The sequence below is a fragment of the Ceratosolen solmsi genome, unplaced genomic scaffold, assembly GCF_000503995.2.
Source record: "Ceratosolen solmsi marchali unplaced genomic scaffold, CerSol_1.0 scaffold47, whole genome shotgun sequence".
Taxonomy (NCBI): domain Eukaryota; kingdom Metazoa; phylum Arthropoda; class Insecta; order Hymenoptera; family Agaonidae; genus Ceratosolen; species Ceratosolen solmsi.
In genome coordinates this window covers 3,479,062-3,498,125 of record NW_011948419.1, presented here as the reverse complement: position 1 = coordinate 3,498,125, position 19,064 = coordinate 3,479,062, and the positions used below count along the sequence as shown (strand labels likewise).

The 19,064-nt window shown below is 32.7% G+C and overlaps 1 protein-coding gene across 2 annotated transcripts; it reads right to left on the bottom strand.

The window, feature by feature from the left end:
• Positions 1–1,870: 1,870 nt before the first annotated feature.
• On the bottom strand, positions 1,871–18,194 carry NKAIN (sodium/potassium-transporting ATPase subunit beta-1-interacting protein). Of its 2 annotated transcripts, XM_011497489.1 has the most exons (7): positions 17,816–18,194; positions 15,986–16,123; positions 13,760–13,840; positions 13,107–13,298; positions 12,697–12,757; positions 3,887–4,246; positions 1,871–2,809 (listed from the first exon to the last, which is right to left on the bottom strand). In XM_011497489.1, the coding sequence occupies exons 1-7, from the start codon at positions 17,867–17,869 to the stop codon at positions 2,379–2,381; spliced, it is 1,317 nt and encodes a 438-aa protein (XP_011495791.1). In that variant the 5' UTR covers positions 17,870–18,194; the 3' UTR covers positions 1,871–2,378. The 2 variants fall into 2 exon arrangements, with proteins under 2 accessions (XP_011495791.1, XP_011495790.1); XM_011497488.1 differs by lacking the exons at positions 1,871–2,809; positions 3,887–4,246 and adding an exon at positions 9,142–10,362.
• Positions 18,195–19,064: the final 870 nt, after the last annotated feature.

The following is a 19,064-nucleotide window of genomic DNA, read 5'->3' as shown; positions in this document are numbered from 1 at the left end:
AAGTAAAATTTTCTTTTATAAACATGTAACTTATTACTTTTTCTGTTAACAAGATATAGAACTCTATTTTTTAATGTATGCATTAGTAAATATATCTATATTTATCGGTATCCATAATCTTTTATATAATATTTATATAATATTTTGTTCGTTAAAATATTTCATATACCCGTTTCTATTAATTAGTTACATTATAAACTTAAGCATTACCGATATTCTTAACACTTTGGTTCGCATATTTTGACGTCTATATGTATGCCACATTCTTGAAAGTCCTGAGCATTGCACATAATTTGATTACTTGTGGATAAAAGTAAAATTTAAAAACTTTTAGTCATCTAATTAAAAATATATGCAATTTATTCCATAAAAATGAAATTTAATATATATATATATATATATATATATATATATATACGTATAAGAAACAGAGGTAGCAAGATTTAAAGATCTTTCTGAAAATAAAAATACGTAAAAATTTGAGTAAGGCAATGTGTTTCAGACAATAGTATATAAAAATTTTATATTTGTATAAGAGTAAAAAGACTACACATTTTTTTATAGAATACTCGTGGTCATTTTTTTTCTTTTTCAATTTGTCAGTACCAAAGAAAAAATAGTATTAATTTGTACGACTTTTCCATAATAAATGGAAAATAAATGGAATGTTTTTTACGTAGTTTTAATATTATCACAAATGGAAAAGTAGTGCACATTAGTTGAATGTCAATATTCAAAATACGAATATATCCTTCGAATGATAACAATTCTTGTATTTTTATTACAAATACAGAACTCTATTACAGACGATATAAAAATATTTACAGCAATAAGCTTTACTAAACTATATTTTTGATTACAATATAATATAATTAGGATACGTAAGGTTGGCTTTTAGAGTTTAAGTTTATGATTTATAAAATTAGCCTGTGATGAAAAGTGGAGCTTATATCGTGAACGCAAAAAAATTGCAACTCTGATGAAAGGAAATTTTATCGAGCATTCCTGAGATCAGCATTAGTTTAATTTAATAATGATCCACTTTTCAATAAACAAAAATTAAAAAAAAAAACATATTTCTATAATAAGAAATATTTAAAATTCATTCGACATGCCTATTTTCTTACTATATAACAAAATTTCATATGATAGTTAATATTTACCTTAAAATCTGACCATTTCTATCTAGTTAAAATCATAATTAAAAAAACTTATAGTTATAGGTATTAAAGGTTAAAACTATTAGTAATAGTTAAACTTGCAGTTATTTTCTAAATTTGAAAATTACTTTTTTTTTTTTTTTTTAATTACCTAATTGATACTTATCACTCTCGACTTCGTAAATTGTATAATTTTTAATGTTTACAAATATTGTGATACTAATTTTGAATATCAAAAGTATAATAAAATACAAAGCTCGTACAGGAGAAACAAATTCTATCACTATTTACTCTGAAATTACTATTTGTCTATAAAATTATTTCGAAAATTACGTATTTAAAGCATTTGTAATTTGACATTCATAAAAAGACGATCGATGAAGATTTGCGCGAGTAACAGTGAAAAATAGATTTTAAACAGTTTATTGATCTACGACTATTAATTCGAGTATAATACTTGAAATTTAAAATTTTGTAATTCATTCTATCATTTAAATATTTATGTCCAATTTTCCATAAGAGTTCCATAAAAGTTAGAAGAATCGATAAAAAATCATGAAAAATAATTTTGAAATTTAATTAATATTCAATGTATGATATTAATATCATAAAATTTGTTTATCAAAATACAATGTGTTTGTGTGTGTGTGTGCGTGCGCGCGCGCGCGCGCGTGTATATATATATATATATATATATATATATATATCGATAAAAATACAGTCGATAAATGCAGATTCATAATTATGTGCGAATATTTTTGTCATTCACATGCACGATCGATTTGCAATTAATGCCTTAAACGATTTTTTCTCATTTATACACTTTTTGATTCTAACATAGACTTTCACCGCAGATTAATACATACTATATTGAATGTATTGGAATCATTGGTCAATGTATCATTTTTCCGAGGCTTTGAGATTTAGTTTTGAGGTACATATTGCCAATATTAAACGAAAAGTCGCTTACGAGTAAATTAAACGAAAACTTACACCAACATGGATAAACACAATTATATACAACTGTTGGATCCTTACGACTAACGTAAAATAAGTGGTGGATTTGGCATGGGGCGCTAGATTTTCCACTATAAAAATTCAAAGCCTCGTTAAAATAGCATAATGAATTGCTATTTCGCAGTGGTGATCGCTCGAGGTTGGCAAGCAGTGAGCGGAAATACGAATGCAGAAGGTACCGATGACAACGGTCTTCCATCTTTAAATCACAGTGTCCTGATATGCCGGTGGTCCGCTGAGGACGAACTGCCTCTGGCTCTGCCTGACGATGTCCGTCCTATTGGGCACTTGTGGGGTTGCCCGCACCCCGTGGTAATTGCTGTAGCTGGATCTCGCACTCGCGGGCCTGTTCCCGTAGAGCTCATCCAGATCCTCTCCGTTAAGACTCTGGATGCTCGTCTGTTGGAAGGTCGGGTTACTCTGACCCTGCCATTGCCTCTGGCTCGGGACCTCTACACCGATAGCCGCGCCCTGCCAGTTGTCCGTGAGGTTTCGGGTCGAGCTCGCGCTCTCCCAGTTAGAAGCTGCGAGACTCGACGCCATCGCCGTGTAGGTGGTGGTGTTGTCAGGACTCCAGATATTCGGCGACGAGGCAGCCATATTCATTGCGTCGGATTGCCAAGTCGGAGTGCCTGAAACGGGGGGAGTTGAAACGTAATTGCAGAGATGCGTGATAGAAAGATTTGCAGGTATAAGGGCGGGGCTTGGGGGGTATTGTCCCAATCGTGATGATATTTATTTTTGACGTATGTGTTAAATAATAATGAAAGGAGTTTATTATAATCGAAATAGAATAATCGAGCGTCTAGTTGATTGAGTTCAGTATCATATGAATTATTTTTGTTTTAATCACGTTTTTGGATATATTATGTAAATTATATTAAAATGATTGAAGTCGGGAAAAATGTTGATGGAAAATGCCGTTCTTCAAATACCGCTCTTTACTTGATTAATTAAAGTGCTATTTTGAATCTAATAAATAATATGACTTTATAGTTTAATAAAAATAGAAAATTTGTGTTTCATTGCATATTGGTTCTAATAAAAGAAAATTTTTAATTATTTATATTGTGAATTACGATGAATTTAAATAAAAATCTAATGACATTGGGTTATTACCATTAGTGCCTAATGTTTCCAACGAATTTTTTAACATTGTAATTTTTAATAATATTGTTAAACATAAATTTCCATAGCAACAATTGTATTTGAACAATTAAATAAATTTATATTGAAAGTGAATGACTATTGTAATTGCTAAAACAATGTTTCTTTTATTATTGTAAGTTTTATAAATTACGATAAATTTTAGGACAAAATAATCAATGCTTACAATCTCTAAATATTTATTATAAAAGATATTTCAAAGTCATTACGACATATTAAGTTGTCTAAGAAAGATTTATTAATCGTTGCAAATTGTAATATAATAATTATCATACTTTTTTGTCCGCAAATTGTAAACTCTGTAAACTGTAAATGTTTGGTTTTAAAATGATTTTAGCTCAATCCAGCTTGACTAAATATTTTTTATATACTCTTGGAGAATATATTTTAAATTGAAAAACGGTTGCTTAATGGAACACGAGGTATTTTTTTTTATCTTCGTATGATCTTTTGAATATCAAGTAGTACAACTGACCTCGGACTTTCTTGTGACAGCAGATAGAGCGAGATAGATAGATAGATAGATAGATAGAGAGATTTACCGATAGTCCTCTCGCGCTCCCAGTGGCCGGATATCCTGTCATAGTTAAGGTTGCCGTGCGAGAGCGAGCTAATGGTTTGATTGGTGAGGCTACCGAGAGACGGGGGCGTGTTCGCGTAGAGGCTCTCCTGGTGCTCGATGATCCGGTTCACTGGGTTTTTGCGTCTGGATTGCCTCACGGAACTTCGCCGACTCGAGCGTCGCGTCCCGTCCCGCGATATCACAGAGCGTCGCTTCACCCTCCGTGGCGTCATCGGCTTCGGGGATACGCTGTCGTCCTGGACAACCGGCGGTTCTGGCTGTGAGTACTCGATACTGTACAGCGGTCGCGGCTGCTTCTTTTTCTTCTTCCTAATTTGTGCTGCGCGGGACGACAAAATCAAAGAATCAATTTGGCGGACATAGAAGCGAATCGTGCAAGAACCTGCCAAGTGCAAAATGTGTGCAAAATGTGTGGATATTTTCGAAAATCTTTCCTTTCATTATTTCTCGGGCGCAATTTTTTCATTGCCCACGACGTGTCTTTACATCTCATTCAGAATTAATCGTGACGCCCTTGATTGAGCGTACAATTTTATTTAGTAACAACCCAAAGCAGAACCCCTAATCAGAGACAGTTTAAACAGTCTGTAGCAACTGTCGCGATGGACTTTTGATAAGAAAATTCATGGCATTTTGATAAACGTCCATTAGCGAGATAACGAAACTAACAGTATTTTCATTACATTGCTTCAATAAGATTTTAATTTAAAGCTACAATATTCGATTATTACGAACGAGATGATGTTACATTGCAAGTATACTTATTAAGCATAACTTAATTGAGGCAAATATTAACTAAAATATAACTTCATATATAATTCGTAAAGTCTCATCTAACATAATTATTAGAATATTTCGTTTAATTGCTCTAGAATAGTACTGTATTATAATAATCTGTACATTACAGTATTCAGAAATCTATCACTGTCCATAATAATTTATATATTGAATATCTATAGTTATTATACGATGCTGTTTTATTCAGAATTGTAATTAAAAATTGTAATATGACCAAGAGAGGTTTGCCCTTGAAACTAAATTTAAATTTAGTTTAAATGTGCCATTTTTTTTACTTTTTTTCCTTCTACACCATGAAAGCGAATTATCAATTTTTTGCAAAAATCTTTTACACGTTATCTTAATACAATGTTTAAAGTACTTAAAAAGCATTTTCGTATTACATAGACAATATAAATATGTACAAATAGTAAATAACTTTTAAAACTAAAGTTTCACATCTAACGCTACCAAAATTTAAATTATTGATCATCCACGTAAAACATTTAGAGCCTCTTATTTAATAGTATATAGTATAGTATAATAATATAAATAAAAATATAAACGATAGACACATAATTATTTGTGTTCACTTAAATATGGAATTTAAATTTTAAATTGTTATCGTGAATTTTCTGTAAAATAAAATTTTTGAAAATCTGAATTTACATTTTCAACTATACGTTAAGAGATCGAGTAGAATATATCTTACGAATGATTATTGAAATCAATATTTAAAGCAATTTCAGAATACCTTATTTTAATTCGTTAAAGCATGTTGATCTCTAAACTTAAATTTAACAAGATCATTAAAAATAATATGCTTTCAAATAATTAACAATCTAATTGCTAATAAGATTGTCCTTGTGCTTATATTAAAATTAATGTTCGAAGAAGAGATGATGATGGAAAAAAAAAAAAAAAAAAGATTTTACATTTAAACTACGTCATCATAATGATTAAAACGACTCTCTCTCTCCCTCTCTCTTTCTAACATCATTAAAAATCCGTTTAAACTACAATTCTTTTTTAAAATTTTACCCATAGAATAAACCAAAGATTGATTAGTGTTTACCATAAAACCAGTGTTAAAAATAGGAAGAAAATAAAGTGAAGGGTTAATAAATAAAAAGCAAGCAACGTGTGTTTTGTATATTGCAATTTTATTTCCACCATAAAGCAAATATTTATAGTTTATATATTATGTGTATTACAGAATATTGCAAATAAACAGAATCGACTTTAAATCATATGTATATTTTCTCTAAGTAACAAAAAAAAAAAATTGTGAAACCATGAATTAATATAATTATGAACCGAAGAACACATAGGAGACTAAGAAATAAATAAAATTATACAAAAAGTTAAAGATGAGTATAAAAAGGAATTACGAACATTGATTTTTGTAATCTATTACGAAATGCGATGAGTCTTAAAAAATATAAATTTGATCTTATGACTGGTAAGAAACTTATATATTTCTTTTTTTTTTTTTTTTTCATTTCTTTTCTTTTTTTGCGTGGAACAATAATTAAGTCTATATATAATTAAATCCTGAAAATCTTAACGATAATCCATAGCACCTTGAAGATACAACGATTAAATCAAGCAGTTCCACGAAAAAAATGCAATTTCTTTACAACATTTGCGCAAATGTAATCAACACAACAGTCTAAGAAAGCGTTTTATAAAGGCAGCTAAACGACTGCACGGAAATTAATCCTCTCAAACTTTCTGTATAAAATATTAAGATGACGATTTAAACATTACTTAACATTATTAAAATTACTACTAGTACTACGTTACTGTTACTCCATAATTGTTATTTTATTAAAGGATACATATATTCGAGAAAAATTCAATTAATTTTTGTTTCTCACACGAGCCAACTTTTTCCATAAGAATATAAGAACTGTTTTTTAACTTTAGAGTCCAAGCTCCTCGTCCATTATAAAATAACAATTATTTATTATTTTCATTTTAATTATGCATTATTCAGTTTTTATCTAAATCATACTCAACGTAAATTAACTCTTAACTACTAAATTAGTTGAAAAACTCGTTTCGTTGCAGTCATAAATGAATTCTACGAATCAATCTACGCGTATAAACACACCGACTTGACAGGCAGCAAATATGTTTGTTCTATCAAGAATTATATTAAGCCTTTGCTGGACATTGTATTGTGAACATTTCGTACAAAAAATAGTATATTTGCAATAGCGCAAACATATATTCAACGATTATATTGCATTATTTTACAAAATACATTATTCCAATCATCAATACTACACTACGGTAAGTCGCCTGTTTATTATTCTCTCTTTTTTTATTGTAGATTATCGACGTCGAATGAAAATTTTGTTTATTCAGCGAAAACAAAACACATTCATCGCGGCGTTTCTCGTAGTTCACCTACGTATCACAGTCTATCAGTGCCTTTATCCTTCTTCTAAGCTAATTTTTATAACGGACATTTATCTGTGCCCTTAGTAAAAACGCTTAAAACATTTCTTTATTACAGATTATCGTTGCAGATTTGCTCACATGGATTACATATTTACGTTATTGTTTTTGTTATTTTATTTTTATTTTTTAAATTGTTTATTTGTCAAAAGAAAAGCATATTTTATTATAACGTAAATTTTTATAAACCAAGACTTTTTCTTTGCAAACATAAGCGATATTCTTGGATATTTTAAAAGGTTCCAAACTTTTATTAATTTCCAAAAGAATATAGTTGTTTTTAAGATAATGCATAAGTTACAATGTACTAGTACAATGTAAATAATAAAAATGGTAATCGCATGTACAATATTAATAAATATCAATAATATTTGTCGTTGCATTATTATTAAATGACATGTATATTTTGAAAATTTGATTCTTCATTCATGAATAATAGGCGTACAGTAGTTATTTGACAAGTTCAAGAATATGTAACTTGGTTTATAAGAATTGTACGCTATAGCAAATTATTATTTTCTATCGAACATTTAAGTGTCTTTCTTCAGTCCGGTTACGATTATAAAAAAAAAAAAAAAAAAAAAAAAAAAAAAAAAAAAAAAAAAAAAAAAAAAATCGAAATTTACTCACTTTCCTCGACCGATTAATCTTTATAGCAATAAAAAAAGTGCGCTGATAGAGGGGGGGGGGGGATTTCTTTTATAATTTATAGTGATAAAACTTCAATATTATATAATAATTTTGTTGAAAATTAAGTAACGAAAATAAAACTTATTTAAGAATCTATCTGGAATATTTAAACATTTAAATTATATTTTATGCATATATGTAACTTCTGTGATTGTAATATATAAACACGTAAAAATTTGCTTAAGCAATAATAATAATTATAACGGTAATACTAAGGATATTAATGAATAGTCAAAGTATGTTTTTTTAATTTGAAATTACAACAATTATTAAAAATTATACTGTTACACTTCTTTGACATTTCTACTCATTGAGCAGTAAGATCATTAATCTTATTTGAAAGTTTGAGCAAAATCTTAAAAGGTTGATGCATTTTTTCCAAGTCCAATGTGCTGCACTACAGCTTAATAAATTGAATTAATACCGAAAATTATCACCAATATGCCATTTATAGCTAAATTGACTGTAATAAATCTTGATAAAAGGGATTTTAAACAAGAAAATTCATAATCTACGAGCTATTTCTTACAATATGCGACTCATGATAAACTAGCAGTTTAAATTTATTTTCATTTTAAACATAATAACTACGAATTTCATACAAAGCGTATTTAAATTATATTTATTATTATTATTATTATTATTATTATTATTATTATTATTATATATATTTATATATATAGTTATTATAAAATCAAGACTACTATTAAGCCTTCTCGGAAAGCATTAAAAGAAAAATCATTGCGAAATAGAACTTTCAAAAAATTTTTACTTTTAGATACTCTAGAAAATAGCCGAATTAAAATAATAATAAGTCTCAAAGTATGAAAACTTTGTTAGATTCGAAACGAAAGTGAAATCTAGTAATTACGAAAGTAAACTTATATGTGTAATTTTACAGATTTCACAGCCAAATTGAAAGTAATTAACGAGGCTAATTTTTCTACTTTCAAGCGCTACAGTAATGAAGTTGAAAAAAAAAATCATTTTTAACTTGGAAACGAATCAATTATTAAGTGATTTCAGTTTCTAAATTGCGCTTACTCGATTGTAAGCATATATCGAGATGCTGTATTTTTTTTTTCTCGGTGCTACATATCGATGACATTCGCGTGTTTCGTTGCATTCGTTGTCTTCTCGAACAAGCTACCACACATTGACAGAGCTTGCCATCTCTACCAACTACCAAACATCGTGCGTCGGCTACATAACATTAATATCCTACAATACTCTGCTCGATCATCCAACGAACCTGATTATCGTACCAACAGCGATATATCATCCCTAATAACCCGACGGGCATCTGCGACATAAAGCTAAACCGAGATAAACGAAAACGAGGTGTTTTATTTAATAAGGCGAGTGGATAACTAAAGTACCAGAAAAAAAAGAAAACAAAAACCCGCTAAAAATCTCGTGATAGGAAGCCGTAACTAGTCAACGTGGCTCGCGAAAAAATAGCTTTGAATCGTGAATCGTGAATCGTGAATCGTGAATCGTGAATCGTGAATCGTGAGTCGAGGGTAATGAACCGAAAATGAATAATCCGGACATTTTCGAGGTCTGGCCTCGATCAATCTTCTCCGACGGACAGATTATCAAACTAAAAGAATTAATAATTCTCACACGTAGGCCAAGATTGAAATAGCGCTCATGTCGAGGTTAAGGGCACAAAGAGGCCCGAGTTATTGCGTCAGTAATTGCTGACGAACATTGATAGGGGCCTGGCGTCCCGAGGGCGAGTTGCCCTGTCTCTGGGGTCGTCGCGCGGGACCGCGTTGAGACTCTCCTCCTCGACGGACAAGCGCGGATCCGAATGGAAAGTGCGGAGCCTCTGGGGCTGCTGTCGCTCCCTAATATGGTCAGCGTAGACCCGGGGCCTATACGAGTTCCTGTTCCTACTGCCGCTGCCGGTATTGGCGGCGCTCGGCGGTCGGTTGCTCGGCAGCCTCGCTCTCATGAGGGGACTGTAGCTGACCGGCGGCCTGTTAAGGTTCCTCTGGTAGTACCTCTGCCTGTTAACGCTCAGGTTGGGGCTGTGCGCCTCGAGGGAGTCGTAGTCAAGGTGACGCTGCTCCGCCGCTGCCGCGGCCGGCAGCTGATCGATCGGGTTCGAGTAATCCGAGTAGTCCGCGTAGTCGAGCGTCGGTCTGTGGCGTCGCAGGTGATTGACCGTGGTGGGCCCGTGGGCCCGGCGGCAATCGTCCGCGTGTCTCGGGATGGCTTTAACGCGACAGGGCATTAGGATCGCCTGGCCGGCGTGCGGCACTTTCTTAGACGGGCCGTAAATATCGCTCGGCGCAGGCGTTATTAGCGTGGTGGAAGAAGAGCGGGGCGATCCCGAGGTCGTGCCCGTGTTGGTAGGATAGTAGTAGCTTTCGCCGGTGGCGGAATGTTTGTTATGCATGTAGGCGGGCGGCGGCAGTGCCGAGTAGCTAACGTACATTGGATGCAGCGACGTGTGGCCCGCCATGCCAAAGTCACCACCTCCGACAAAGTCAACTGCAAAAGGTTTATGCCTGCTTTTAGTGTCTCAATCTCGACAACTCCACACCGTTATATATGCATGTATTAATAATTGTTCTTTTTTCCTTCTCTTCCTTTGCGGAAAGGCTTTTCTCTTTTCATTGTTTCGTTCATGGAAAAGCTCGAGGATTCATACACACGCGTACACAGCCACACGCACAGCTACACGCACACGTATGCCATATAATTGTCATTCTTTTTCATTTCGGCTAGTCTGCGCTTAACTTTTCTCAGTTATTCTGTATTTGTTGCATGATGGATGGAGGAGGGCGCATCAGTTTTTTATAATAAAAGTCGGTCATATTTTGCAGAGATCTTCATCAATATTATTATGTTCGTTCTATTGCGATTGGCGAGTAGCGCCAAATTTACAGTGTGCATTTATAGTTCAAGACAATTACACGGGAATTTATTAGTTACACTTAATTTCTAGATCCTACACGATTTGACAAAAATTTTACAAATCCTTGGATTTCCTTTTTATACTTGGCAATAACGATAGTGCAAAATTAACATGTATGTGACAACTTTAATAACACGATAATGTCTAACGGTTTCCATTATTATATTATTATCCGTCTCATAAGATTAGCTCAAGAACAGAGGATTAGTCTATAATAATTCATTGCATCTCAAAAAAAAAAAAAAAACAAAAAAAAAAGTTTCTTTTGTTTTTCATATTATTAATTTTTTGACCGTTATAATAATAGATTGTTAAAATTTTTTTTTTAATTTATTAATTCTTAACAATATTTAATATCATGAATATTCTTTAAAAAATTAAAATCTTTATTTAATTATGTATTTATATTAAATTGAAGGATTCAAAATTTCTCAGTCGATTTATTAATTTTGTTGCCTATTTAAATAAAAACTTTGTCGATATGAGCACTGATACATGTAATTTTGACTATTTATATGCTTGTGAAATTATAGGACGTAAAAGCTAATCAAAAGACTAGAATGTAATTTTCCTATTGAAAAATAATAGTCTTTTGCTTAAAATATAAAAGTGAAAATTTTACTTAAACAAACGTGGCCTTTAATATTGCAAAATATAAATCTTTCCTGAATTATTTGTTTTATTTTGACATTTGAAAAAGTATAAGACACCTCCGAGTGCTTATTGAAGACAAACGGAAATTTTCTATGCACCCGATAAATAATATAATTTAAAAATTAACCCAATGATTCTTTTATATTAAGCTAAAGGAAAGCTCACTTATAACACTTAAAATTTCTATGTAATATTAATAAAATCAACTATTATACTTCAAAATATGATCACTTAAACTTAAAATAACTGATAACTTTATTGACATAAAAGCACCTATGTAAATCTATATAAATATTGACTAGAAAGAAGCGAAAGCGATCTACAAGTATTGGCAATAAATTGTTTGCATGCATAGTATTGATTCCTTAAAGTTTTCCATGAATTTACTAACAGTCTAATTGTCCAATACATATTTTTTTCTGTTTTTTTTATTTATTTTTGTTTTTAAACTTAAACTGATCGATACATATATTATAATTCATGTAATAAAAATTCATATTTTATAGAATATTAATTTTTTAGTAAGCGTTACAATGTCATAATTACATTATTACTTTACACGTTCAGCCAATTAACATGAGACAATTATAATAGTAATGAATTTTATTTATTTTATTGTCACAAATAATTATAATATTAATATACCTTATGCGATAAACATGAATGATAAATGGCAGCTAAATTCAAACTCATTAACTAAGAATATTATATTTAACTTTAAAATTTCTAGCAAAGAAGAGTAAATTACAGAAAAATAAACATTCCTCTATTGTAATGAATAATTAAATTGAACTCAAATATAAATACAGAAAGCAGCAATTTATAATCTTTAATTAGACATTTTTTTATAAATTTAAATCTATGTATACGTATTTTACTATATCAATGCACACAACATTAATTCATTCGTATGTGAATTTACCATGCAGATTCTCTTTATTACAGAGAACTTACCAAAATGGAGGGTCAAATCCACCAATGAAATCAACTGCAATCGATAACCCGTTTTTCAAATCACATTACCATAGTTAAAGTAAATGTTAGTTTTAGCGATTACTGATTATTGGGAGTAAGTTAAGCTTAATCAATGTATCATTGTAGATGTTTATATCAATACTTGTTTTATAAGCTTCAATACGTTTATTAATTAATGTATGTGATTCTCTAGCACATATATGTGAATTTTATGTGCCTCAATAGTTATTAAGTGAAATTAATGTGCATATTTAATGAAATATAATCTTTTTACTTACAGCTGTCGTCCTCTTCTAAGAATACTCTGCTCAGACAAATTCCACCGATGACCGACATGACCTAGAGCAATAATTATTATTAATTGTCTTTACTCTGCTAAAGCAACGAAAGCAGCATTAGTTTATTTGCCAATTTAGTAGATGAATTCGGTATCGATGATTTCATAATGCATTCAAAATATTAAAATAAAAAGTATGAAACAGGCTTTGAAACATTACTTAATCACCTTATACAATTATATATAAAAATATATTCATCTATTAGGTTTCATCTTTAAATCATTTGTTCGTTTTTTTCGTTGTTGTTGTTTTTGTTGCTGTCGTTGTTGTTTTAAAAAGTAAGTACAATGTGAAAATGGTTAAAATATAATAATTAAGAAATATTATTGGTGATAAGAGGGAAAATTTACCGCCAGCAGACATTGGGTCGACGAATGCAAAGCTTCGATAATTTCATAATCTAAGACGCAGCCGGTAACTCGATCGGGCCGATAAACATCTGGTGGATCTGGCACGGTATTGTTGCGATGTGGTTTACATCCTGGTCCATTTATTTGCCACCAAGAAAAGCTACCAGTGCCTAAATTTAATAGGTCGCTGTTCTAAGAAAATTAAGAAAACAATATATGTATGGAATATTGAAGATAACGAATGGCGATAATCGAGGATAATAATTGATTCGCGAAGAATATCTAAACAAATAATTTACAATTTTGTCGCGCTAAGGAATGATAAAAATTGATAGATGGAAATGCTCCCATCAACTAGGGTTACAGACAAAATAAATCTTAATATTAAAGCTTTGCTTTTGATCCAAACAAGACGATTAAAGACGAGCCACTTATATAATTCAATGAGCGGCAAAGACATTTTCGCGGTCAATTTCATAGAATTCGATTCTAAGATTCGATGATGATGATGATGAAGGAGCGAAGCAACGGCCAATTAACATAGAGTAATAAGTACGACGTCCGGGCAGTAATTGAAACATGGTTGAATCGAATCACCGACGATGGCTCAAGTATTATTAATAAAATGAGAGTTTCCCAATGTTGTAACTTACCTTATCCAAGACACCGGCGCTGAGATAGAAGCACGTCAAAAATATGTTCCAGCCCAGCCACAGCACGTTCCACACGCAGTACTAAAGAGAGAGAGAGAAAGATATATATATATATATATATATATATATATAGATAGATAGATAGATATAGATAGATAGATAGATATAGATAAATAGATAGATATAGATGGATATAGATAGATAGATAGATAGAGAGAGAGAGAGAGAGAGAGAGAGAAAGGGACAGAAAAAAAGACAAAAAAAAAGGGGGGGGGGAAAAAGGAGATGTTAATAAAAAAGCATGAGAAGCTAAAAGTTGATTGGGTTCATTAACAATGAGGGCGAGCGACGGGTTGTTCATTGCATCTAATGCGACAAGTCCGCGAGAGACTCGTGTCCGTTTCCTTAAGTGAAATGTGACTAACTCTCTAAGAATGCTCTCAAAACAGGTCAACGTACTGCAACAGGAGTTTGAATGAAACTTGTTGCCTCATGAGCGTTTGAGCGCGTTTTCGCACTCTTTATATAACACTTCTTTTATACTTATAAACCCTCTGATCGTTAAAATATCTGACCTAATCTATAATTATTTCGATATTACAACGTGCTGTATTCTTATATATTGTGCATTTATTACTGAAACATTGACGAACTAGTTCGCGTGTTTTAAAAAAAAAAAAAAAAAAAAAAAAAAAAAATCTACGTCCGCTTAAATATTGAAATAATGCATAGTAAACATTTTTTTATTTACATACATTAATCTATAGTACATAAGTTATAATTATTATGGCAAAACAATATGTATTTTACATCGTAATAAGTATTTTATTTCGGTCGTAATTTTGTTCAATAACAATCTTATGAGCCGCAAGGGTAAGCTATTAATTTTAGATATAAAATTCCATGTCGGGAAACTAGCATTGACAAAATCTAAGCGATAAACTTGTGAGTTGTTAAGCAGGCCATATTTTATCAGACTGAGCAAATGAATTGGATTTTAAAGCGATTTAAAAAAATTTTGTTTACAACGTGTGTAAAAGATTTTGAAAAGAAATATATTATATATGTGTAAATATATATATATATATATATATATATATATATATACACGTTTGTTTTATTTCAATAAATTCATGTTTAATTATAATGCAATAATAAGTGCACATCCATTCGACGATTAGCTAATTCAATAACATTAGAAGAAGAAACAAGTATAAAATATTATTGATCTTTCAAATAGCAATCTACGGCTTATGGAAATTATGCTCGTTATAAGATTTTTTAAAGAGAAAAATTTCGTAAATTAATCAAAAGTACTTCCCATTCTTACAATCTGTTATATGAAAATTATTTCATTAGAATAAATTGGTTCTTGAAATATTTTTGCCTAGTACATATTGATACGCACATGTGCACTTCCCCCTCTATCGCGTACAGCCACGTATAAATATGCTTATTGTATGTTAAGTTTATTCGTAGTTGCAGATCTTTCATTTAAATATTTTAATTCTTTTTTTACAAAAATTTACACGAAAACGTTAAAATACATAAACATACGTATATATAATAATTATAAAAGAAATATCCTCTTTGTTTTTTTTTGTTTTTTTTTTAAACATCTTATGTTAAAAACAATCTTGGCTCAAATAATTTAATCGGACAAATACATTATTATTATAAATCGTTAAAAGATAATACCATTTATTACATCATACGAAATTGTTAAAATATTATTTTTATGCATAAAAGAAAGTTCAAAATATCAAAATAAAAGCTATTTGAATATAAGTTATATAATTATGAATTGAGTTATAAAAATTTCTATTGTTAGTTCATCATTTTTTTGTTTCCAAATTTTCCATGAATAAAAATTTATTGTACGTTTAATGTTTTGTAATTTGAAAGGGAAGATCTTTAGAATTCAATTGAATAAACAAAAATCAAGAATGTTTCTATAAGTTTTTGGAATAAGGAGCTTATTAAATTTATTTCACAACATGCATATCGTTTCTTTATCTTTTTTTCTTTCCTTTTTTTTCTTCTTTTTTTTTTTTAACATACACAATGACATAGTCTCATTATAATAATTCCGCTTAATACAGTCGATACATCTAACTTTAAAGTAAGGGAAAAAATAAACCCCTTAAACTGTTTGGATAGGTATAATTAAGCGAAGGTCACATTACTTGGAATTTTGTTTTGCTAATAACAATATTGTATACTTACTGATATGATGTATTTAGGACGATACTGAAATGCTCCAAAAAATCCAAGAATAACAAAGATTGTATTAAAAAAGTTGACCAGTATTGGCACCCACATAAAGCCAAGGAAATCAAATACTTGACGCTCTATTGTTGTTATCTGTAATATTAGATTGAATTTAAAAGCATTAATTAATTGTGAAGATTAATTTTGAAGAATTTTATATAATATATAAATAATTGAGAGAAAATGTGAGGGAATATTTTTAAGTTTGGGCATATGTATGTCTTGTAAGATAGAAATTTCAGGTTTTAACGGTTCAGTTCATTAAATAGTCTTAATTCGTGACAATTGTTCTATAATTTGCTCGATTCTTTCAATTGTCATGAAAATTAAAAAGTAGTGTAATGAGAATCAACTAGTGTGTCATCAATAATATATGAAAAAATTCCTACGACATTGTTGATAATTAAAAAATATAAATTGTTTTATTATTAGCTTAAATAGAAAAATACATTTCATTAAAAAGAGATGAATTAAGATCTTCCATGTTCATAAATACACATAAATTACACACAAGTGATTTTGAAGTATTTTTAAGTTCTGTAGTGATGAAAGCGTCACCTACTTTTAAGAATTAAATTATCTTGAATTTCTCTACAACACTCTAACCGGTATATTTATTTTAAAAAATTTTACGCGTTATGCTAAATATTATTAGATAACGCAAATAAAACAATAATTATCCATGACTTTATAACAAATTGCTTGGTGAATTATGGATAAAGAAAAGATACATTATGACTAGAATCGTGCGGTATGTAAAAATTTCTTAAAATCATTAAGAATTGAAATTTTAATGTTGAATTATGTAATAAATACAGGTTGAAGCAGAAAAAGGAAAGTACAAAAGATGTAAGAGACGAGTCATAATGATATTAAACATTTTGCACAACAAGAATACGCCTTGTATTAAGTATGAATTTTGAAATTTAATATATGTACGAATATAAATTTTATACATATATATATATATATATATATATATATATGTGTACATGTATATTATATTATCAAGTTTATTTACTGTTTAAATCAGCATGAATTCGACACCAATAAATCCGTGCAATTTAATAGCCTAGACTACACTACACTAATTCATTTTTAATTCGCATAAGATGTATTAAAGAAAATGCAACTAAAAAGAATATCATGTAGATTAAAGTGCTAAGAAATGATATCGTGCCAATGAAAGACTTTTGCAATTGATAACATTTTGTTGCTTATTTCCCTGGCTTAAGGTAGGATATTTTCATCGTCGTATCGCTCAATGGCAAAAATATTGCAAACGGGTAAAGTTACCTTAATATACACAGACTTATAGGTGCAAGTAATTGAGAAAAACCGCCTTGCTTCAATTATAGTTTGGCAAAATTGTATGATTCACCGTGAATCAGAATCTCAAGTCGCATTACACGGCTAAGCCTTATAAAGAACTAGAATCCTGAATCGAAAAGCATTAACATTGGGCAGCAATTTCTCTATTTGCAGCATTTTGCTGGGTATTTCGAAATATGAATATATCTTGCACAACAAGGCGAAGTTTTATTTGAAAGGCTCGTACGGGCATACGAGAATGAGCAACTTCCTCTCCACGAGCCCGCACACTTCCAAATTTCCAGCCTCAGAATTTCAAGAGCAGCACACAAAGGGTCATCGGCGCTAAATGACTCGACGATAAAACGAGCAAATAAACAAACAAAGAAACATGCGAACAAAAAGCTCCTCGACCCTCGCGGCGTTCCAGGAAACGGCTGAGCAAGAGACGAGAAAAGCCGAACGGTCACTCACGAGCTGCAGGGTGCATATCGTCAGAAGGAAGTGCCTCTTGCTGCAGAAGCCCATGACATCGGCCCGCGGGGGCCCCAGGTCCCCGTAGCACTGGCCCTCGCGATTCGTTGCTCTTCCCACTGGCACTCAGGACGCGGTCGAGCGTCGCACGGCTCGACGCCGCCGATCGCACCGCGTCGTCGCCATTTTATCCACGGGCCTATCGCTCGGCGCCTGCTAACCGTCGCCGCCGCCGCCGCCGCTGCTGTTCCTCGCCTCTTCCTCCGCCTCCTCCTCTTTCTCCACGACGTCGTGATGGTGGTGGTGGTGGTGTTGATGGACGTCTTCGTCGTTGCTGCTAACGCCACCGTTGTTGTTGTTGTCCTCGTCGCCGTCACCGTCGCCGCCGCCGTAGCCGTCGTCGTCGTCGTCGTTGTCGTTGTCGCGTCGTCGTTGTCGTTGTCGTCGTCGTCGTCGTCGTCGTCGTCGTCGTCGTCGTCGTTGTGGTCGTCGTCGTTGTGGTCGTCGTCGTTGTGGTCGTCGTCGTCGTCGCCTTTATCGTTACCCTCGGATATATACGTGGTCGCCACCTTCTCGGATCGGCTCCTCCTCCCGAGCAACTACCACGGCAACTGGGGAGCCGCCGACTTCTTCTAACGAGGTTCGCGCGGGCGCCGAACTCGGAGCTCTCGAGCCAAGACGCGGCCGAGAGCTGCGTTGGCTATAGTCGCTCGGTCTGCGGTAGCGGCAAGGGGGGTGGCGGGGGAGAGGGACAGAACAGAGGGACAAGCGGAGTGACGAAAGAGGGAGAAGGAGTAAGAAAGAATAAGAGAGAGAGAAAGAGACATAGAGCGAAGGAAAGCGCGAGCGATCGTAGTGACGGCGGTGTTGGTAAGGTGGAGGGGGACTGGAGTCGGCAAAGGGAGAGAAGGAAGGCACGGAAGGCAAGTGCATTGGAGCCGTTGCAACCTGCTGCTGCTGCCGTCTTGTTTTCCTGCCGTTACAGGCTAGCGCCCGCCGCTCCCCCTAACCCCTCCGCCGTCCACTCACTCCGTACTTCCCGCCCCTCATAGTTCCTCGCCCCTTCCGCCCTCCCGTGGCCAAGGTGCAATGAAGCCCAGCTGACTGGTTGCCACCTCCCACGCCTCAGTGCTGGCAACCGTGTCGCAGCGATTTATCGGACGGCGGGAGCGAGCGCCGACAATTCCGAAAATCGACCTTTCCGTAACGTCGTAGGGCCCCAAGGCTTCGTTGAACTTACATTGGGCCT

Bases quoted from the DNA above. Each gene is read 5' to 3' on its own strand.
- NKAIN (XM_011497488.1), bottom strand. From the start codon at position 17,869: ATGGGCTTCTGCAGCAAGAGGCACTTCCTTCTGACGATATGCACCCTG. The intron at 16,124-17,815 runs GTGAGTGACCGT...CTAATATTACAG, and splicing joins CGATATGCACCCTGCAGCTC to ATAACAACAATAGAGCGTCA. The intron at 10,363-12,696 runs GTAAGTAAAAAG...AACCTTTTGCAG, and splicing joins CTTAGAAGAGGACGACAGCT to TTGACTTTGTCGGAGGTGGT.